The sequence below is a fragment of the Ahaetulla prasina genome, chromosome 5, assembly GCF_028640845.1.
Source record: "Ahaetulla prasina isolate Xishuangbanna chromosome 5, ASM2864084v1, whole genome shotgun sequence".
Classification (NCBI taxonomy): domain Eukaryota; kingdom Metazoa; phylum Chordata; class Lepidosauria; order Squamata; family Colubridae; genus Ahaetulla; species Ahaetulla prasina.
In genome coordinates, this window is record NC_080543.1 from 15,337,866 (window position 1) to 15,361,518 (window position 23,653).

At 44.3% G+C, this 23,653-nt stretch overlaps 1 protein-coding gene across 4 annotated transcripts in view; it reads left to right on the plus strand.

Annotated features, from left to right (window-relative positions):
- The window catches only part of DEUP1 (deuterosome assembly protein 1), an 84,783-nt gene extending 75,627 nt beyond the window's left edge, over positions 1-9,156 (plus strand). For all 4 annotated transcript variants that reach the window (XM_058186603.1, XM_058186605.1, XM_058186604.1 and 1 more), the window contains 2 exons: positions 1,969-2,245; positions 7,387-9,156. In XM_058186603.1, the coding sequence (XP_058042586.1) occupies positions 1,969-2,245; positions 7,387-7,563 (454 nt within the window). In that variant the 3' untranslated portion in view covers positions 7,564-9,156. The remainder of the gene's footprint in view (positions 1-1,968; positions 2,246-7,386) is intronic.
- The last annotated feature ends 14,497 nt before the right edge of the window (positions 9,157-23,653 follow it).

Below are 23,653 nucleotides of genomic sequence, written 5' to 3' on the forward strand. Positions count from 1 at the left end.
ATTAAATCCCAGGATGTCTTTGTTCATAAAGATGCTGTTCAGCTGGACTTTCTGAGCAATTTTCCATTCAAGTGTAAAGGTAAAGTCCTCTGGTGGCTCAGCAGACTAAGCAGTCTGTTATTAACACAGCTGCTTGCAATTACTGCAAGTTCAAGTCCCACCAGGCCCAAGGTTGACTCAGCCTTCCAGGTAGGTAAAATGAGGACCCAGATTGTTGGGGGCAATAAAAGTTGACTTTGTATATAATATACAAATGGATGAAGACTATTGCTTAACACAGTGTAAGCCGCCCTGAGTCTTCGGAGAAGGGCGGGATATAAATTCAATTTTTTTAAAAAAAGTGTAAAGTCATGACCAGAATGGGGCTCCAAAATTTCCATCGCTATGCAAGAGTTGTCAATGAGTTGTTGTTATGTTTTGCCACCACGGTTAAGTGAATCACAGCAGTTGTTAAGTATGCGTTCACTAAGTGAATCTGTTGTGTCTTGCCCGCTCTCACCGCAGCCGGGGTCTGCTTATCTGCTTCCAAACGCTGAAGAATGTCCTCCCGGCCCCAGCCCTGGCTCCATGCCCAGACAAGCTGCAGAGGAAGGGGCATCTCCCGGCCCCAGCCCTGGCTCCATGCCCAGACAAGCTGCAGAGGAAGGGGCATCTCCCGGCCCCAGCCCTGGCTCCATGCCCAGACAAGCTGCAGAGGAAGGGGCATCTCCCGGTCCCAGCCCTGGCTCCATGCCCAAGCAGGCTGCAGAGGAGGGAGCAACCCCCGGCCCCAGCCCTGGCTCCATGCCCAGGCAAACGGAGCAGCTAGACCCCTCCCCCTCCTCCACAGCATGTGAGCCTGAGGAAAGTTTACTTCCAACAGCTGCTGATTGGAGTGACCCTCGCATCAGAAGACTGGATAGGCGGAGGCAACAGAAGGAAGGGAGGGGCAGGCCTTAATGAGTGCTGAGTCATGGAGCTACACCCCATGGCCTATATAAAAGATCTGCTTTCTGACAGTCTCTGAGTCAGGCAAAGTCGAACTTATCTTGCTGAAGTCACTTTCTGGTCTCCTGCCTGCCTTGAGAACTTTGCTAGGACTTTGGGCAGAGCTGCAGAGGCAAGCCTGATTCGGATTTCCCGGACCCGGCCGTCAGCGGAGGAGTGGGACACGACAGAATCTGTCTCTCCCTTCCCCCCTCCCCCCGTTGACTTTGCTTGTTACAAGCCAGTTGGGAAGGTCACAAGTGGTGATCGCATGACTCCTGGGCAGTGCAACCGTCGTAAGTACAGGTGGGCCTCATTTACTCTGGCTGTCGATATGTTTTTAGGTGCAGTTGAAGGAGCTGGTCTTTATTGGTAGCTCTCGATTTACAACTTATAGTTGTGGAGTCAGTACACCTGGTTGTTAAGTGAATCTTGCTTCCCCATTGACTTTGCTTGTCACAAGGTCACAAAAGGGGATGACATGACCCCGGGACACTGCAACCGTCATAAATATGAGTCAGTTGCCAAGCATCTGATCACGGGGATACTGCAACGGTCGTAAGTATGAACAATAGCCACATGTCACTTTTTTCAGTGCCGCTGTAACTCCAAACGGTCCCTAAATGAACCGTTATAAGTCGAGGACTACATATACGTGCCAGTTGCCAAGAGCCCAAATGTTGATCACAGGATGCTCCGATGGTCATAAGTATGAAAAACTGGTCATAACTCACTTTCCGTGGCATTGTAACTTCAAATGGCCACTAAACGAATGGTTGTAAGTCAAGGATTGCCTGTGTTTGATATGTTTTTATATAAAATTATTATCTTAAGAGTCCTGTAGTCAGTTCCATGGTTGTTTTTTCCTGCCACAAGAATGGTACCTGTCATTCCATAAAAGAAAGCTAAATGGACACTTTTGTACTGAATATTTTGCTTTTTAGGAACATTTCGAAGCTCCGACTGATCACCATAACCTTGTAAACATTTTTGCTCTTTTAGGCCTGTGCAGAATTCAATCCAGTCTGCAATATATGAACATTTGGGATGCTGCCAAACGCATGTCCCCGGCTGGCACGGCCTACAGGATATTACTACTCTCGAAAGCAATGGCACTTCACCTGCTGAAAGTTGGAGCAGAGATCGTGAACCCGTAGCAGATGGTAGATCTCCATCCCCACTGGAGGTGCCCCCACCATTTTACTCCACTTCCTTTCCTCAGAGGAATAAATCTGACATATTGCTGAACCAGGTCTGCATTATGGAAAAAAGACAGATGGTAATTTATTATTTTGCTTCATAAGAGAGCGGTCAATATTCACGCACCGAGCCATGGGATGACACAGAGTTTTCAGCGAGGGGGCATGACGTAAACTTTTTTCAGAGTCTGTTGTGGGTCCTCCTACAAAGTGACAGCTGTCAGAAACTTGTGTATTAGTATTAGTAGAATAGAATAGAATATAATTTTTTATTGGCCAAGTGTGATTGGACACACAAGGAATTTGTCTTGGTGCATATGCTCTCAGTGTACGTAAAAGAAAAGATACGTTCATCAAGGTACAACATTTACAACACAATTGATGATCAATATAGCAATATAAATCATAAGGATTGCCAGCAACAAGTTATAGTCATACAGTCATAAGTGGAAAGAGATTGGCGATGGGAAATATGAAACGATTAATAGTAGTGCAGATTCAGTAAATAATTTGACAGTGTTGAGGGAATTATTTGTTTAGCAGAGTGATGGCCTTCGGGAAAAAACTGTTCTTGTGTCTAGTTGTTCTGGTGTGCAGTGCTCTATAGCGTCGTTTTGAGGGTAGGAGTTGAAACAGTTTATGTCCAGGACGCGAGTGATCTGCAAATATTTTCACGGCCCTCTTCTTGATTCGTGCAGTATACAGGTCCTCAATGGAAGGCAGGTTGGTAGCCATTATTTTTTCTGCAGTTCTAATTATTAGTATTAGTATTTATTAAATTTCTATACCGCCCTTCTCCCGAAGGACTCAAGGCGGTTTACAACCGACATAAAAACAATATTTATAAACATAATTAAAAGACAATATAAAAATCTAATTCAATTTGGCTAGTACCTATTAAAAATTATTCAAAAAACCATGATAAAACCCCATTTAAAACAATAGTATCTTAGGCCAACCCTGCTCGGAGGAATAAAAAAGTCTTGAGCTCACGTCGGAAGGTCCGGAGGTCGGAGAGTAATCGTAACCCCAGAGGAAGCTCATTCCAGAGGGTGGGTGCCCCCACAGAGAAGGCTCTCCCCCTGGAGGTCGCCAGCCGACATTGTTTGGCTGACGGCACCCTGAGGAGACCCTCTCTGTGGGAGCGCACAGGTCGATGGGAGGACGGCGATGGTAGAAGTCTCAGTCCCACTAGGTCCATTTATCAACCTGTCAATTTGACTCTCCAAGATGTTCTTCAACTTCACCTTCAAAAGTTTTTCTCTTAATAATAATAATAATAATAATATTTTAATTTGTATACCGCCCTTCTCCCGAAGGACTCAGGGCGGTGAACAGGCAGATAAAATATAAATACACACAATAATTTAAAAACAACCCTTAAAAAACTAATTTGAATGCCCAAAACGTTAAAAAACATACTCCCCTGTAAAATAACACATCTTAATTTTTTTTTTTGCTAGGGCAGGTTCAAACACTTCGAAACTCAATACAGATAGTCATTGACTTATGACCGGTGGCCTAGCGACCATTTGCTAGGACCATTGGCCCTGCCTAAGGATCCCTTACGACCCTGATTCAAAGTTCTAAGAGCCGCTTCCTCCCACTGTCACATGACTACAATTCAGGCACTTGGTACCTGGACCATAATTTACATCCGTTTGCGGTCCCCTGTGGTCACGTGACCATGATTTAAGACAGTTTTGTCCCAAACTGGCATTTATGTTCAATTTTTGGCAAAACTGGGCCCACAGCAAGCAGTTGGTTCGCTTAACAATCGCAGTGTTCGCTTAACAACTTCCATAAAAAAGATCATATAATCAGATTGCTCACAACCTGCTTTACAACAATCATGAGTCAGGACCATGATGGGCAGGCTCCATTATGGTCGTAACTCAAGGATTACCTGAATTTAGCTCACCTATTTTATAAGAAGTGCCCTATGGAATCTACTGTGCAGCATGCCAGTTGCACATGTATTTATTTAAAACCTTCAAGTCACATCAAGAATACCACATCCAGTTTTGGTCACCACACTATAAAAAAGATGTTGAGACTCTAGAAAGAGTGCAGAGAAGAGCAACAAAGATGTTTAGGGGACTGGAAGCTAAAACATATGAAGAACGGTTACAGGAATTGGGCATGGCTAGTCTAGTGAAGAGAAGGACCAGGGGAGACATGCTAACACTCTCCCAATATTTGAGGGGCTGCCATAGAGAGGAGGGGGTCAAGCTATTTTCCAAAGCACCCAAAGGCCAGACAAGGAACAATGGATGGAAACTGAACAAGGAGCGATTCAACCTGGAAATAAGGAGAAATTTTCTGACAGTGAGAGCAATCAAAACCCATGGAACAGAAGTTTCCTTCAGAAGTTGTGGGAGCTTCATCACTGGCAGTTTTCAAGAAGAGACTAGACTGTCATCTGTCAGAAATGGTGTAGGGTCTCCTGCTTGGGCGGTGGGTTGGGCTAGATGACCTACAAGGTCCCTTCCAACTCTGTTAATCTGTTAAAAAAAATCTGGCTTAGCGGGGAACTGTGTGACGGTGAACACATTTATGCTCAGAGACATCCCATTGCCAGCCCTTGCTCTCAACAATCAAGAGTCAAATGGATAGTCAAAAGAAAATACTTAAATTTGCAATCAGCCTACATTTAAAGCCTTATGTAGATTTTTTTTTAAATTGCTTTTTTAAAGAGGTATTTAAATGGGCTACTTCACCTCCTCTCTTATTTCAGATTTAGATGAGATATTTCCTTTTGGCATCTTGGAAATCTCACGACTCTATTTTCTTTACTTGATGATGCTCCAGGAAGCATTAAATTTATTCCGCCGAAAAAATGTCACTTTGGTGATAATATCCAAAGTAATCTAAAAATTATATCTACTGATTAATTTGTAATGGCTCATTCCTGCACATGAGCTCACTTAATTCTTCATTAAAAATGGGAGAAAATGGATATGCAAGAAATCAACTTGAATATGTAGACCAGTGTCTCTATGTATCAACCTCGGCAACTTTAAGATATGTGGACTTCAACTCCCAGAATTCCTCAGCCAGTGTAGATAAAAGTGCTTTTCTAAAAATTTTCAGCATAGTTGTTAAGTAAACATTGTAGTCATTAAGCAAATTCGTTCATTAAAATGGCGTTTTGTGCCAAAAACTGGTTAAAATGTTACAAATTGTTGTTGTGTGACCGCAGAATGCTGTAAGATATTATAAAGGCAGCCAGTTGTGAAGCACACAACATGTGTTTGCGTGTCCACGTTGGTGTGTGGGTGTATGTAGCATTAGCATTTACAACAGCCAGTGGGTGGTTTTATGGGCCATAAAGCACCTGTTCTGTGACCTTAGTAAATTCAAACGGTTGTTAAGCAACTGGAGGTTAAGTCAAGGATTACTGTAAGTTGAAGTGACAAAACATACCTAATACTCCTTCCTCTTCCTATTTTCCCCACAACAACAACCTTGTAAGGTGGGTTAAACTGAGAGTGACTGGCCCAGTTGGCTTTCGTGCCTAAGGAGAGACAAGAATTCACAGATTCTGGTGATTGGTCCAAAGTCACTCAGCCGGCTCTCATGCCTAAGACAAAACTAGAATTCAGTTTCCTGTTTTCTAGACCTGGGGTCAGCAACCCACGGCTCTGGAGCCGCATGTGGCTCTTTCTGCTGCAGCTCCCTGTCGCCGGTCGACTCCACAATTGATAGGGCTTTTGGTTAGGACAGGACGCCACGCTAGGAGACTCTATGGTGGGGGAAACAGACTTCCAGTTGGCTCCAAAATTGAATTGGAGAGCTTCCAGTTAGGACCTTTGTGGCTCTTTGAGTGTTTAAGGTTGCCGACCCCTGGTCTAGACCAACAACTTAAACATTACACCAGACTGGCTGATAATACAACCCTGATCAATGTACTATTGACTTCATCAGACCTAAATAAATGTATACATACATACATATATTGTAGCAGGATACAGTTAGAAAAATGGAGGAGAGGTTGTTTACAGGAACACCCTTTCCTTTCCATCTTGCAGACTTGTTTTCTGCACCACCTTCAACATTTAGAGTAGACGATCAACTAGGGCTGCTAGAGTTGTAACAACCATTAGATGGCAGCAGAGAGATAACAGAAAACTTTATACACATCGCTGCCATCTGGAGGCCCTCTGCATTATATGGCCTAGATACAGTGCAGGTAGTCCTTGCCTTACAACAGTTCGCTTAGTGACCGTTTGAAGTTACAACGGCACTGAAAAAAGTGATTTGTGACCATTTTCCACACTTGTGACCATCATAAATATGAACCAGTTACCAAGCATCCCCGTGGTCATATGATTTCTATTCGGACGCTTGGCAACTGGTTCATACTTATGACGGTTGCAGTCTCCCGGGGTCACGCAATCCCCTTTTGTGACCGTCTGACAAAGCAAAGTCAAGGGGGAAGCCGGATTCACTTAACTACCTTGTTACTAATTTAACAACCGCAGCGATTCACTTAACAACGGTGGCGAGAAAAGTCGTAAAATGGGGCACAACTCCCTCGTGGGTTGGGTTTCACATCGATTTATTATTATTTTTTATTATTTATTGAATTTCTAGACCGCCCTTCTCCCGAAGGACTCAGGGCGGTGTACAGCCAGGCTAAAAAACATACACAATATACAATTTAAAAACTAAATTAAGAAACTTATTACACAATTGGCCGAGAAATTAAAATATTTAAAATCTAAAAACCCCAATTTAAAACATAAATAGAATTTAAAATTTAAAAACTAAACAGTTTAAAAAGTTTAAGCTAGCCCCGCGCGAATAAACAAATATGTTTTCAATTCGCGGCGAAAGGTCCGAAGGTCAGGTATTTGGCGTAAACCAGGGGGAAGTTCATTCCAAAGAGTAGGAGCCCCCACAGAGAAGGATCTTCCCCTGGGGGCCGCCAGCCGACATTGTTTGGCGGACGGCACCCTGAGAAGTCCCTCTCTGTGAGAGCGTAAGGGGCGGTGGGAGGCATGAGGTAACAGCAGGCGGTCCCGTAATTTGTGGTTCGATTGTGGTCATAAGTTGAAGACTACCTGTATAGGGTCTCATAATATCACTGGAGGAATTGTAGGGCCCAGCAAGATACCTCTAAAAATTGTATGTCTAAAATATTTAAAGCTTACTTCCAGCAGGGCCCCTGCGCTAATATACGTGTCTTCATTGTGTCAAATTTTTTTGTGTCCTTCAGTCTTCCCCAGAGATTTTGTTCCCGGCCGCTGCAGCAGAGAAATTCCGACAGGAGGAAGAGAGGCGGGCAAAAGACTTTGAACAGATTTTAAACTCTCACATCGAAGAACTGCAAAGGCAGTCGGCGAACACCGTAAAGCACCATGCACTATACATCAAGCAAACCCACCGCAGATGAAGCTTTAAAAAAAAATAATAAAACCTTAAAATTGTATAGATAATCCCTGCACCAATCATCAGCTACCATTTAAAAAAAAAAAACTTTAGCCAAGGAAATTTTTTTGTAACGTGAGATTTATATATCGTTTCGCTGTGGATTTCATTTCAACGTGAATTTGGAAGATTGTGTATCAAGAGGTCTCAAAAGAAAATCTGGAAATTAAATACGAATATTTTTTTTTTATTTTTTTTAGTGCGATCCAAATTCTGTTTTCTTATTCAAAATGCTGCATCCAAAATGTGCTTTTGGAGACTGATTCAAAGTGGGTTGCAAGGCTGGGAACAAAATTCACACTAATGTGGCTGTCCTGGACCTCATCGAAACAAACAATTTCAAATATTTTAGATTTAGATCAGCCTCTCAGGATGAGTAAATCTGGGTGACCGCTACATGGCGGTTACAATCCCCTCATTGACTGCAGTTTTGCAGCCCAGATATGGTAGCGTTAACTTCAGCCTTCCTTTAATTCAGATACAAAAATCATTTTCCCTGGAAAAAGCTAACTAAATACAGGTAGTCCTTGACTTACGACCAGAATTGAGCCCAGAATTTATATTGCTAAGTCAGAAATTTGTTAAGCGAGTTTTGCCCCATTTTACAACTTTTCTTGCCACAATTTGCCTCCAGAAGTTGCGAATGCGCCAACACTGGAAGTTTTTAAGAAGATATTGGATAACCATTTGTCTGTTGGTGTAGAGTTTCCTGCCTAAGCAGGGGGTTGGACTAGAGGACCTCTCAAGGTCCCTTCCAACTCTGTTATACTAAATGATTAGTTGTTAAGTGAATCACTGCAGTTCTTAAATTAGTAACCTGGTTGTTAAGTGAATCTGGCTTCCCCATTGACTTAGCTTGTCAGAAAGTCACAAAAGATGGAACACAGCACCCTGGGACCCTGCCACTGTCATAAATATGAACTAGCTGCCAATTATCTGAATTTTTATCATGTGACCATGGGGATGGTGCAAAGGTAGCAACTGTGAAACATGGTCATATGTCACTTTTTTTCAGTTGCTGTCGTAACTTCGAACGGTCACTAAATGAACTAAATGTAAGTCGAGGACTACCTGTAGAATTGAAGGAGACAATATACTATAAGGATGGTCTACAGTTTCTGCTCTTTCAAATTTGATACAGACCCTTTAAAGCAATTACCTCTTGCTGGGCAGGAGGGAGAAGATAAGAAATTTTACTTGATTCTTTAAGGGGGTTGCTTTAATAAATGCTTTCATAAATAAAGGGAGGTGGTGGCTCAGTGGCTAAGAGGCTGAGCTTGTCGATCGAAAGGTCGGCAGTTCAGCGGTTCGAATCCCTAGTGCTGCATAACGGGGTGACCTCCCGTTACTTGCCCCAGCTTCTGCCAACCTAGCAGTTCGAAAGCACATCAAAATGCAAGTAGAAAAATAGGAACCACCTTTGGTGGGAAGGGAACAGCGTTCCGTGCGCCTTTGGTGTTGAATCATGCCAGCCACATGACCACGGAGACATCTTCGGACAGCGCTGGCTCTTTGGCTTTGAAATGGAGATGAGCATCGCCCCCTAGAGTCGGGAACAACTAGCACATATGTGTGAGGGGAACCTTTACCTTTTATCTTTTAATAAATATTTCAAAAATCATTTCTAGATCTGTATTGACTACCCATAGATAACTGCTCACATTGGAGGAGTTAATTGGCCATATAGATGCAATGAATGAATGTCTATGGAGATTTTCAGTCATTCAGTCATGACTGAAAGGTGCTTTTTCACGAGACAACTGGACTTACTTCCTTTGTCCTTGAAGACGTTTAGCCTCTCATCCAAGAAGTTTCTTCAGTCAGAACTGAAGAAGCTTCTGTCGTGTCCCACTCCTCCGCTGACGGCCGGGTCAGGGAAATCCGAATCAGGCGTGCCTCTGCAGCTCTGCCAAAGTCCCAGCAAAGTCCTCAGGGCAGGCAGGAGACCAGGAAGTGACTTCAGCAAGATATGTTAGACTTTGCCTGACTCAGAGAATGCCAGAAAGCAGGTCCTTTATATAGGCCATGGGGTGTGGCTCCATGACTCAGCACTTATCCAGGCCTGCCCCTCCCTTCCTTCTGTTGCCTCCGTCTATCAAGTCTTCTGACGCGAGGGTCACTCCAGTCTGCAGCTGTTGGCAATTGACCTCCCTCAGGCTCACATGCTGTGGAGGAGGGGGAGGGGTCTAGGTGCTCCGTTTGCCTGGGCATGGAGCCAGAGCTGGGGGCTAGAGGTATTTCTCCTTCCTCAGCCTGTCTAGGCATGGAGCCAGGGCTGGGGCCGGGAGGCATACTAGAACATTCCTCCGTGTTTGGAAGCAGATAAGAAGGCCCCGGCTGCGGTGAGATCGGACGAGACACAACAGCTTCTTGGATGAGAAGCTAAAGTAATTCGTCCCACACAATACAGGAAGTTCTCAACTTACGACCACAATTGAGCTCAAAGTTCCTGTTGTTAAGTGAGACATTTGTTAAGTGAGTTTTGGAGCATTTTACAACTTTCTTGCTGCAATTGTTAAGTGAGTCGCTGCGGTTGATAAGTTAGTAACCGGGTTGTTAAGTGAATTTGGCTTCCCCATTGACTTTGCTTGTCAAAAGGTTGCAAAGGAGGATCACGTGACCTTGGGACACAGCAACGGTCATAAGTATGAACCGTTGCCAACCATCTGAATTTGGATCACATGATCATGGGGATGCTGCAAAGGTGGTAACTGTGAAAAACGGTCATAAGTCACTTTTTTCAATTTGTTTTTCACTTTTTTTCATTATAACTTCAGACAGTCACTAAATGAACTATTGTAAATGGAGGACTATCTGTAATAATAATAAAAAGGGGAAGATCTGTCACTAATGAGATCCTGGCAGATACAGAAGGATGTTACAGTGGCGATGTGGGACTTGACCCCAGTCAGCACTGAAGAAGCTTCTTGGATGAGAAGCAAAACATCTTCAAGAAAAAAACAAAGGAAGTCCAGCTGCCTCCTTTGGGAATGGATGAATTGAATGAATAAATGAATGAACGAACGAATGAACGATCAAATGACCCTTCCAGTCACTCTGGAATATGGAATTCATACAATGAGATGGGAGCAGAGGTGATATTCAGTCGGTTCAACGGGTTCAGGCAAACCGGTAGCAGAAATTGTGGGTGAGTCCGCCCACCCGCCACAGCTCTATGCCATCCTAATTTGGCACGTTTTTGAGGCCGGGCGCATGCACAGAAGGCTCATGTGCAAGCAAAGCCCATGCGCCGAAGACCAGGTGCATGAATGGAAGACGGGCGTGTGTTTGAAGCAAGTGTGTGCGCACGCAGCAAACTGGTGGTAACAAAATGTGAAACCCACCAGTGGATGGGAGGGATGGAAGGAATAGCCAGGATGTCAATAGCAGGTGCCACATCCACTCTATTCTTAAGTATTTACCTCAGGAATGAAAACTCAAGATTGGGTTCTTAAGAAGGACCTTTTCTATGCAGAACACAACTGAGAAATATGGGCCAAGTCCTACATCAGCATTTGAACATCCTTCTGTATCTGCCAGGACTCCCATTAGTGCCCCCTTTTTATTATTATTACTGTGCGAGGGTAATTAGATTCAGAGTCTAACACTGGTGCAAACTTAATAACCAAGGACCTAAGAATTATTAAGGTAGTGTCTAAGAAGATAGGCAGTTCCAAGCCGGGTAGGGATTGTTTTTGTAAAATTAGGGTGTTCAGGTCTGGTAAATTCAATTATTTCCAGATATCAGTGGTGTCATTTAGATATTATTTCATAGCATAGCACTCAAAACTGGGAGAGTCAACTGGACCTCGTCCAGTTTCTCACAATAAATCAACAGTGTGTTTCTTCAGAGGTTTCACAGCAAAGCTGCAACGTTGGCTGTGTTCAGTCAGGGATGCTCCATGAAGATGCTACCTGCATCTTGGGCTGTTGTCATGTAAACCAACTGGGATCCGTGGAGAGAGATGATTAAATTCTGTGATGAGGTTAAAGGAACTTGGTATATTTAGCCTAAAGAAGAGGCTGTAGGGAGAAATGGTAGCATCTTCCAATACATGGATGTCCCAAGGAAGAGAGTGTAGAGTTGTTCTCCAACACCCAAGGGTAAGACAGGTGGAAGTTTAATGGAAGAATCCAAACTTGAACCAAGGAGGAATTTCTTGAATAGCAATGCTATGGAGCAGTGGAACAAGTTGTGGATGCTCCATCACTGGAGGTTTTTAACCAAAGATGGGTCAATTTTTTAGGATGGTTTGAGGATTCCTATCCTGGTCTTGGGGAGATTGGAGCCAAAGACTTCTGATGTCTCTTCCAGCTCTGTGATTCTATGAGATGACCCAACCAAGTACCCCTTTTCCAGTCCTCAAATAGGAAGCCAATCCCCACCAAGAGGAAAGTGGACTTCAACCTCTGGAAAGCCACTGTGAGCAGAAGAAGATGGTTGGAGCTTCTGACTCCCTTAAAGTCTTGTGTCTACATTTGACTCCCATATAAAGTGCCTTCAGCAAGTGAGGACAGATCAACCCAACTGCACCTGCCCTAGGAGTGGGAAACCTGTCAGCATTCATGGGCACATTTTTGAAAGGTTTTAGGGAATTGCTGTCTGGGGAATTCTGGGAGCTGAAAATCCACACATCTAAAAGTTGCCAAGGTTGAGAAACATGGTATACCGTGATGGCGAACCTATGGCATGTGTGCCCGAAGTGGCACGCGGAGCCATGTCGCCTGGCACGAGTGGCTTAGCCCGTTCCTCTTCTGGGTTTCTGGCATGCATGCGCATGCGATGATCAGCTGGCCTTTTTGCGTATGACAGTGCCAGAAATTGGAAGAGCTGGTCTTCCCTTTTCCTGCGTGAGCATGCGCCCTGGCCAGCTGATTGTCGCACGCACACGTGCGCCAGAAACCCAGAAGGGTAGCTGGCCGGCGCACATATGCGCGTGTTGTGTCCCACCCCCACTCCGACGAATGAGTCAAGGAAGTCCGTAACAAACTTGGCAACGAACCCTCTGCAGCTTGCCAAGTTCCTTCGAGGTTTATCAGGGCAGGCAGGAGTCCAAGTTGTGACTTCAGCGATAGGGTCCGGTATCAGCAAACTCGATAAGACTTTGCTTGACTCAAGGTTGGAATGCCAAAAGCAGGTCCTTTATATAGGCTGTGGGGTGTGGCTGCATGACTCAGCATTTATCCAGGCCTGCCCCACCCTTCCTTCTGCTGGCATCGCCTCTCAGATCTCCGGGAGCGAGGGTCCTCCTACACTGAATTGTCTTCAGCTGGATCTGCTGTCAGCGTCTGGGAAAGAGAGGGGTCAGAGGGAGTAGGGCCGAGTGATTCCAGCACCTGGCTGGCTTCCTGCTCTGAAGGCTGAGCCAAAGGAACACACGCTGTATGAGTGAGGTTTATCAGGCTTGTCCTTTCACTCCTGGAATCCTCTCCGGGCATGAGGTCGGGGCCGGGGGCTGGAGGCATGACAGGCCGTTCATCTTCATTATCAGACTCGGAGTCTGATAAAAGGCCCGGTTGGAGACGGGAGGGGCCCGGCTGAGGAGAGGAGGGAGGACGAGTCACAACAGCGCACCGGAAACCGGAAGTTCATTCTCTGGCAAGCATATGCGCCCTGGGGAGCTCCTCTTCCGGGTTGCGGCCCCAGACGAGCGTGCAACTGCACTCGGTGCCAAAAAGGTTTGCCATCATTGGTATAAACCAAATCTGATACTAGAATCCAGGGTCTTCCCATTCAAAGCCAGTTACAAAAGAGAACTTGTGCCGATCCTAAAATACAACATGTGGCTATGTAGATGCTTAGTCCTGCACGTGGGGAAGATACTCCATTTATTTATAAATCCAAAGAAGCTAAATCTATAGACAGAAAAATGAATTTATCAGAAAAGAAAAAGGAAGGGAAAAAACACATAGGATGTCAAACAAAATCAGTAGGGACGACTTAAGTTAGTTACTTATTACCTTTTTATATAAGGTTTTGGATTTCAGCCTATTTGTTGCAAAAGTTTATATTTGCTGAGGCCAAGTTTTCACAAGTGTGTGTGCATATGTATACCACACACACACACACACACATACATACATATACACACACATATATACACATACACACGTGTGTGTGTGTGTGTGTGTGTGTGTGTGTGTGTGTATGCATGTGCATGTCTATATGTCTGTATGTGTTTGTTTCCCCAAAAATAAGACCCAACCGGTAAATAAGTTCTAGCATGATTTTTCAGGATGCTTGTAATATAAGCGCTACCCCCAAAATAAGCCCCATTTAAGATTGTCAGCCAGATGGGTGCATTTAGTACCGTATTTCCCCCAAAATAAGACCTAACCTGAAAATAAGCCCTAATGTGTCTTTTGGAGCAAAAATTAATATAAGACCCGGTCTTATTTTCAGGAAAACACAGTACATACACACACATGTATGTATATGTACATAAGAGAGAAATGGGTTTGCTAAAGAACAATCTGTGATCATGAATGCAGACAGAGGAACAATTAATTTTATAAATATAGCTGGCTTAAATTATAAAAATAAATGAATTGTTATTATGTTAATGATGAGTCTTCTTTGGAAGAAGGAGCGGTACAGCTTCTAACTACGTGTGTGTGTGTGTGTGTGTGTGTGTGTGTGCGTGTGTGTGTGTATGTACACAAGCATGATTAAATTTATCACACGGACACATTCTTATGGATTGGATTCAGTGGGAGCTGGCATTTGGTAAGAAAAAAGAAGCAACCAACCTACAAGAGTTTTTGTGGGTGTTTTACTGCGATCTTTTAGAGGGGAGGGGAAATTGTCTTCAATTTTAGGATGTCTGTTCTTTGAAGTAAATGCGGTAAAATGCGGGAGAGCTGAAATTAACTGAACTGGTAAGTTCAGCCGAAGAGAAACGTGAAAGTTCATGGCAAGTCTCCCGAAAGGACAGAGTCAATAATAATACAGTGATTAAAAATAATAATCTATTAAATGTACATGCTGCCCAACCTCCAGCTACATTGGGCAGGAGAGACCAAGGTCAACTAAGTCAGACAGGGACATGGCTGCAAATCTTTTTAACATGAGCCACAGTACAAATCACATTGATGATAATTGCTGTCCTGATCATTGCAAATTCAATATTCCTAAATCCATTCCACTATATAAAATGGGGGGTGGGGGGGCTTTGACTGTAAGAGACGGAAATAATAATAATAACAGTAGAATTACAAATAAATAAATCTCTCTTGGGGAGAGAGAGAGAGATTTTTAATCTGAGTTGGCTAAAAGTAGTTAAAATTTTTAGGTTATGAACCCAATGTAATTTCACTGACCAATTAGTTGAGAGTTCCCAAGAGACATTTATTTATAATAATAAGAACAGAATTGGAAGGGACCTTGGAGGTCTTCTAGTCCAACCCCCTGCCCAGGCAGGAAACTCTACCCCACTTCAGACAAATGGTTATCCAATCTCTTCCTAAAAACTTCCAGTGTTGAAGCATTTACAACTTCTGGAGGCAAGACATTCCACTGATTAATTGTTCTAGCTGTCAGGAAATTTCTCCTTAGTTCTAAGTTGCTTCTCTCTTTGGTTAGTTTCCACCCATTGCTTCTTGTCCTGCCCTCAGGTGCTTTGGAGAATAGCTTGACTCCCTCTTCTTTGTGGCAGCCCCTGAGATATTGGAATACTGCTATCATGTCTCCCCTAGTCCTTCTTTTCATCAAACTAGACATATCCAGTTCCTGCAACCGTTCTTCATATGTTTTATCCTCCAGTCCCCTAATCATCTTTGTTGCTCTTCTCTGCACTCTTTCTAGAGTCTCAACATCTTTTTTACATCGTGGCGACCAAAACTGAATGCAGTATTCCAAGTGCGGCCTTACCAAGCTATTATAGTTGTATTCTACCGTTTTTAGTTTTAGAAATAACTCAAGGCGGCAAAATATCTAACACACCTTCCTCCTCCTATCTTTCCCACACAACAACAACCCTGTGTGGTGGGCTGGGCTGAGAAAGTGTGACTGGCTCAAAGTCATCCAGCTGGCTTTCATGCCTGCGGCAGGACTTGAACTCATGATCCCTGGTTTCTAGCCTCGTGCCTTAACTACGATACCAAACGGGCTGTTTGGATTGGTGTAGATTTGTACAAAGTGAACTGCCATCATGGAATCATAGAGCTGGAGGAACCTAAGAGATCATAAAGTCCAACCCACTGTACAATGCAGGACTCGCTTACACCCGGGTTCCTCAAATTCTTTGCTCTTGCAACCCCTCCCCACTTTTAAACAGGACCCTATGCAGGACCCCAGAATAGCTTTTCTTTTATATGGGTTATATTGGTCAATATTTACTGCGTTCAACATTAAAAAATGGACACATTGGTGGAATATTGATTTGTTGAATCCTGTGAAAGCTAAAATATTAAAACTAATAGAGATTGACAGAAATAACATATTTATTTTCTCATTAAATTTATTTGCTGCCCAGCTTGTATCAAAACAACTCTGGGCAGCTAAAAAAAACAACCCACCTCTATATAATGTTAGTAAATAAAAAGTAAGAATGAGTAGAGTGACATTGTTTTAATTTTTTGCAAATATCTTCAATATCTGGCGAAACGAAATTGATTTTCTAGACCTCTGAGCGGAAGCCTCTTCACACAACCGCTGCACTTCATCATCTCCAATTTCCAGCTTCTGTTTAAAAACCTCCAGTGAGGTTCAGGAAGGTATCAAAGCAATGATGGTTAAGCTTTTTGGTGCAGAGGGCCCAAAGTGTGCGTGTGAATGCATGCATGCGAGCCCGAGCCCCAAAATCCAATGCGAGCATCTCCGCGCATGTGTGCACATACCCTACCCATGTGCCCTGCACCCCCATACCCAGTGGTGAAATCTGAACTGGTTTACTACAGTTTCGGTGGCTGTACATGTACTCTGCTTGCCAAATGCACCACGCACCAAATGAGACAATCGCCCGGCTCAGCTGTGATTGTCAGAGCCTTTCTTTTTACCTTTTAAAAGCATTTTTTAAAAAACCTATTCCTACCATTCGAGTGGGAAAAGCGAGCGAGCCAGAAAGAAGCGGCAAGCAGGCAAGCGGGCATCTGGGCGATTGGGTGAGCATGGACAGAGGGCCAGGGATTTTTGCTACCAGTTCTCCGAACCACCCGCCACCATTGCTACCGGATCACCCGATCCGGTCCGAACCGGGAACATTTCATCCCTGCCCATACCCCATTTTGGCTTCCAGGTTGGTGCAGGAGGCTTTCCAGGTTCAAAATGGGGTGCGGGAGGGCCCCCGTGCCCCATTTTGGGCCTGGAAAGCCTCCTGCACCAACCTGAACCCCCTAGCACACACACCCCAGCCCCCATGCATGCACAAGCACATCCCCCTCATGCGTCCCTCCCCCTGCACATGCATAACAGAGACCCAAAGACCAGCTGGCCAGCGGGAGGCATACACACATCGTGGTGGAAATGGGCTGGGGCAACAGCTGTGTTGTGGCTCCAGCCCCCCCCCCCTCCGGGCCTGGCCCCCTGCCAGAGAGTGACTCAGAGAGTGAGGGGGAAAGGCCATCAGGGCTCCCTTCTGCAGGGCCGGCTTCCCTGGCTCAGCTCCAGGAGCCAGAGGCAGGCCAGGTGGAAGAAATAACGAGGCCTCTGTCTCCTGTATCTCCCCCCGCCCAGGCAATGCTCCCAGACCCAGCTGAGGACAATCAGTCCTGGTTGGACCCTAGGTTTCGTAGACAGGAGAGGCGGGAACAACAGAAGCAGGGGTGGGGCAGATCTAGGAATGCTGAGTCACGGAGCCACACCCCACAGGGTATAAAAGCAGCAGGAGCTGCTATACTACTCCGTGGCAAACAAATCAACTGCTTAGAGAGAACTTGAGCTGAAGTACTGTTTGTTCCTGGTTTCCTGGTTGACTCGCCGGCATCAAGAAAAGATAACAGAGAAACTTGGCAGACGCTCGCTAGTTTGCTGCCAGAGCTGATAGCTGCCATGGACTGAATTGCCGGCTAATTAAGTCATTGCTCGTGCCTCCCGGACTGAGGTGGGGGGGCAGAACAAGCTTGCATGCCCACAGAGAGGGCTCTGCGTGCCACCTGTGGCAGGTGTATAATAGGTTTGCCATCACGGTATCAAGAAACCCTATGAAGAAAGAGTCCAGAAATCATTAGAAGCCACAGAAAAGAAGTTCCAGGGGAAGAAAAATCTGATACCAGAAATCTTCACATGCAGACACAATTCATTGGAGAATTGCAAGGAACATGTCCCATCAATAATGAAAGAAATCAGGAAAGGGATTTTATGTTTACACGCAGTAAAAAACGAGTGAAGCTTCCCTCAGACCATCATGGCCGCCATTTTGACTTTTTGGATCACACCCTTAGATGTCCTCAGCCGGGAAGGTGGATTTACAAAAATGTGAAATGCATTTCACATTTTAAAGAAGAGTGAGAAAAAGGAAGAGCTTTTATGTATTATCCATTCATTTTGTAAGAAAATGATTTCAAACGTATCGACGCCTGAAAAACCTCCTAACTTCTCCACCTTGGGGATTTCAAGATATGTGGACTTCAGTTCCCAGAATTCCCCAGCCAGGCATGCTCGTTGGGGAATTCTGGGAGTCAAAATCCATATAACTTAAAAGTTGCTAATGTTGAAGAAGACCCATCTTAGATCAATCTGAAATCCCAAGATGGATGCAAATGCTCTTTTCTAACTGGCCTTCAGAGTCTCTCCAACTATGGCTACAATCAATGGCGCATCTCTTCCATGGAATTATTTGACTGCCTTTTTAATGGATTTTTAGGCAAAGCATCCATGGTGCCTTCATCCCAGTTTAGAGAAAAAGATGTTTAGTCCCATCTTCATAAAAGACTAGCCTTGCCTGCCTTGCGCAGCCAAATACCTGTATCACTGATGATGTTACCTAGTTTGGTAATGAAACATCTGCAAGAAAACAACCATTCTCAGAGGACCTCACATTTCAACCCTGAGCTGCAAATATTCTCTTCAAAAGAGCCATCAAACCCAGAAGAAAAAACAGGGAGTCATCTACAACACACAATGTAAGAACAGCAATACCCACAAAACAAATAAATAAAAATAGGTAGGGCAAACAGGCAAGAAGACTGGCAGAATGCAATCCATGAACACCAACTGGCAGTCAGAAGGCATAACGAAAATTCTTTAATTTCACAACATATAGATAGATTTAACCATAGTTTCAATTGAGAAAATGTGACAATCCTAGACCAGGCCAAGTCCCAAAATGCCAGGGAATTTCTAGAAGCCTGGCAGTCTAGCAAATCAATAGACATCAATAGACACACAGACATTAACAACATCTATAGACCAGTGGGTGAAATGTAAAATTTGTTACTACCGGTTCTGTGGGCATGGCTTGGTGGTGGTGGGGATAATGTGACTGGGTGGGCGTGGCCAACTTTTTTTTTAACTTTTAAAAGCATTTTTTCTACAACCTCTTTGGCTGAAGAGGTTGTAGAAAAAATGCTTTTAAAAGGCTCTGACAATCCCAGCTGAGTTGCCTGATCATCAGAACCTTTTAAAAGCATTTTTTTACATCCTCTTCAGTCAAAGAGCTTATAAAAGACATGCTTTTAAAGGGTTCTGACAATCCCAGCTGAGCCATGCGATCATCAGATGCTTTTTTTTTTACTTTTAAAAGCATTTTTTTGGCCGAAAGAAAAAAAATCCTTCTGATGATTGCACGGCTCAGCTGGGCATGGGCAGGGGGAGGTAGGGATTTTTGCTACCGGTTCTCCGAACCACCTGCTGCCATCGCTATCAGATCGGGTGATCCGGTCCGAACCAGGAGCATTTCACCCCTGCTATAGACTATGCAAAAGAGACAATCAACCAACCCAGAAGAGAACAAAAAGACTCCAGCACATCTCTACCAGTAATCAGCACCCAGATCAGAGGAGGTATTCAGATGGTTCGGACCGGTTCGAGTGAACCGGTAGTGGAAATCATTTCTATGCTGTCCTATTTCAGCACGTCTTGAGGCCAGGTGCATGCGCACAAGGCGCACAGGTGAGCAAAGCACATGGGTGGAAGGCCGGGCGCATGCGCAGTGGCGCATGCTCACATTTTCAGTGCTGGGAGAACCGGTAGGTAAATTATGTAAATCCCACTTCTGCCCTAGATCAGCATAGATTAAGCCCAAGGTTAACTTCAGACCAACAATCAAGTAAGCAATACCCCAAACAAGAAACTGCCAAAGAGCCATCAGTAAACAGCCTAACCATAGACTCTCTAAGGCCGCCCTCACCCATATAGACAGGGAAAACACCCGAATATAAACTGACAGCAAACCCCACTCCTTACTCGCACGGATGATCCAAAGGTGCTTTTCCAGGAGGCAACTGGTCTTTCTTCTTTTTTCTTTTGAAGACATTTCGCTTCTCATCCAAGAAGCTTCTTCAGCTCTGACAGGATGATAGTCAGGAATGGAAGGATTTATATTCCGTGCAAACAGCTGGTCATTTGCATCCTTTTAGAGCAGAGGTCTCCAACCTTGGCAACTTTAAGCCTGGCGGACTTCAACTCCCAGAATTCCCAGGTTCTGGGAGTTGAAGTCCGCCAGGCTTAAAGTTGCCAAGGTTGGAGCCCTTTGTTTTAGAGAGTCGTTGAAGCACTTGGAGGTTTATCTGTGTCCTCAGGGTCACCTGAGTTAGTGCTCCTGATTCCTGTAGTCTGCAGTTTTTCCCCTGGAAATCCATTCTTACTCCCTCACCATTCCAAGGGTGTTCATCCCAAATTGTATAGCTAAAACTCGGTAGAGATTGATTCTCAGTCATCCAGGTCGTGGTTGTCCCCAATTTGGGACAACCATGACCTGGATGAACGAGAATCTCTACACACTTTTAGCACGGATGATGTTACCTAGTTTGGGCAACGAAAGATCTGCAAGTAAACAAGCAAGCTCAGGGAGCACCAAGGAGCCTTCATATTCTCTTCTGTCTGTGCCAAACCTGTTAAGGGTAATCTGGGTTCACAACCAAGATTGTGGACTGTTGAGCAGAGTACCCTATGCATGAAAACGACTGAGACTGGTTGTATACAATAACAGTCACTTGCAGACAAACTGGGGTTTGATATTCCTTTACTTTTAGGGGAAAAGGCAAAGTCGTAATCCAAAAACAATTGAGGTCATACACATATAAAGTCAGTCAGTCAGGGATGTTACAAATATCAAGTCTTCTTACCAACGTAGACTTGCAACAACAAACAAGCAAAGTCTTCTTTCAGTTCAGCAAAACACAGTTCAATTCACAACAGTCAGTATCTTGAGGAATCAGTAACTAGCCATGATCAAGCAATGATCATAAAGCTCAAATATACAGTTGCAGCATGTCATCAGGTTACAATGCTGTAGCATCCCTGTAGATTCCCCACAAGCCATAATTTAGTAGTCCTTCTATACATTGGCTACAGAGCTCAACCAATCAGGATGCTTGCATGATACAGCACAGCCTTAAAACAATATCATGCCTTTATACAAATATACATAGTTAGTTTATATATTGCCTGGCCAACTAGTTAGGCAAATAATAATTTCCTGACAAAACCATTGAATTCCATCTTTCCCTTAGTGATGCGACAAAGCTCAGAAATTATGTGGAGCACAGAAAAAAAGATGCAGCCCAGAACTGCCTAGTAGATTTTACACCGTCTCTACAGTTAGTGCCTCTCTCTCTCTCTCGAGAAAATGGTTTGTGGGACGCGTGTACACTTGACCGAAATAATATCTGAGCAATAAAAATAATGAGTCCCTGCAGGAGACAACTTTCAGAGGCGAGGAGACGGGCCTTCAAAAAAAGGATGTGACCTAACTTCAATAGCCATCTGAAGGTAACCACCCAAAATACAGAACGTTGTATTATTCAGAAGGGGATTTGGAAATTGGAAAGGTAGCAGCTGTAGCCTGAAGCGCTTCCTGACTCATGTGCTGGGGCAGGCTTTGATAAGTACAAGGTGGTACTAATTATAGACCACGTTTTATTAATCTTACTTATTTATAAAGCACCTGTTCCCCGGCAAACATGTCACTTTCATTTCTAATCTGTACGAAGCTGCATTTACAGCTTCCCGATAGAAGATACTAGGTGTGAATGGGGAGAAGATCAACCCATCTCGCAGGTGCTACAGTGCATACGATGTCCTTCAACATGTTTTACCAGAAGGCAAGGCCAGAAAGAATGGATGGAAACTAAAAAAAATTAAGTAGGGGTGACATGATAGCAGTGTTCCAATATCTGAGGGGCTGCCACAAAGAAGAGGGAGTCAACCTATTCTCCAAAGCACCTGAGGGCAGGACAAGAAACAATGGATGGAAACTTATCAAGGGGAGAAGCAAGCTAGAACTGAGGAGAAATTTCCTAACAGCGAGAACAATTAACCAGTGGAACAACTTGCCTGCAGAAGTTGTGAATGCTCCATCACTGGAGGTTTTAAAGAAGAGATTGGACAACCATTTGTCTGAAATGCTATAGAGCAGTGGTTCTCAACCTCTATAGTGCTGCGACCCCTTTAATACAATTCCCCATGATGTGGCGACCCCAACCGTAAAATTATTTTCGTTTTGAATTTATCGCGTCTGAAGCCGTATTGGCTAGCAATCTGAACTGCTTGCGATTGCCTTGAGGATGGAGGCATTAAAGTGGAGACTCCTCCCCTATTAAGTTTATCACGCCTGAAGCCAGATCAGGCTAGCGATTGGGAGTGATTGCAGCTGGCTTGAGAGGGAGACATCAGAGCAAAGATTTCTCTCTTTTTTAATTCATCGCGCCTGAAGCCGAATTCACGATTCTTCGACTCGCAAGTATACTTCCTATATTTCCAATGGTCTTAGGCGACCCCTGGCAAATCGTCATTCGACCCCCAACAGGGTCCCGACCCACAGGTTGAGAACCGCTACTATAGAGTCTCCTGCTTGTACAGTGGGGTAGGACTAGAAGACCTCCAAGGTCCCTTTCAACTCTGTAATTCTGTTATGTACAGAGGAAGATATTGGCAGGGCAAAATGTTGTTGACATGGGCAGATACTAAACAAATGTCATTTAATTTATTCTACATACTTTTGCCACCTAATGAGAAGGAAAGACTCACTGAAGAGCCTAATGCCGGGAACGATGGAGGGCAAAAGAAGAAGGGAACGACAGAGAACGAGGTGGCTGGATGGAGTCACTGAAGCAGCAGGCGTGAACTTAAATGGACTCCAGAGGATGGTAGAGGACAGGAAGGCCTGGAGGAACATTGTCCATGGGGTTGCGATGGGTCGGACACGACTTCGCAACTAGCAACAAAATATTTCTATGACCTATTTTATAACTATTTTATTCACTCAGTGTTGAATGTTATATGACTATATAGCAGTGGTGAAATCCAATTTTTTTTACTACCGGTTCTGTGAGTGTGGCTTGGTGGGCGTGGCAGAGGAAGGATACTGCAAAATCTCCATTCCCACCCCACTCCAAGGGAAGGATGCTGCAAAATCCCCATTCCCTCCCTACTCCTGGGGGAAGGATATTGCAGACTCTCCATTCCCACCCCACTCTGGGGCCAGGCAGAGGTGATATTTGCCGGTTCTCCGAACTACTCTGCTACCGGTTCTGTCAGAACCTGCTGGATTTCACCCCTGCTATATAGGACCACAATTAACCCCAAAATTTCTGTTGTTAAGCGAGACATTTGTTAAGTGAGTTTTACCCTGTTTCAAGTTTTGACCCTTTCCTGCCACAGTTGTTAAGTCAATCACTGCAGTTGCTAAGTTATTAACCCAGTTGTTAAGTGAATCTGGCTTCTCCCATTCTCTTTGCTTGATAGAAGGTCACGAAAGAGGATCACATGACCGTAGGACACAGCGACGGTCATAAATATGAATCAGTTGCCAATCCTCTGAAGTTTGGCATGGGGACGTTGCGAAGGTCATAACTGCGAAAAACAGTCCCAAATCACCTTTTTCAGTGCCCATGTATTTTTGAACGATCATGAGACAAACCGTTGTAGTTCGAGGACTACTGTTCTGTTTCCCTCC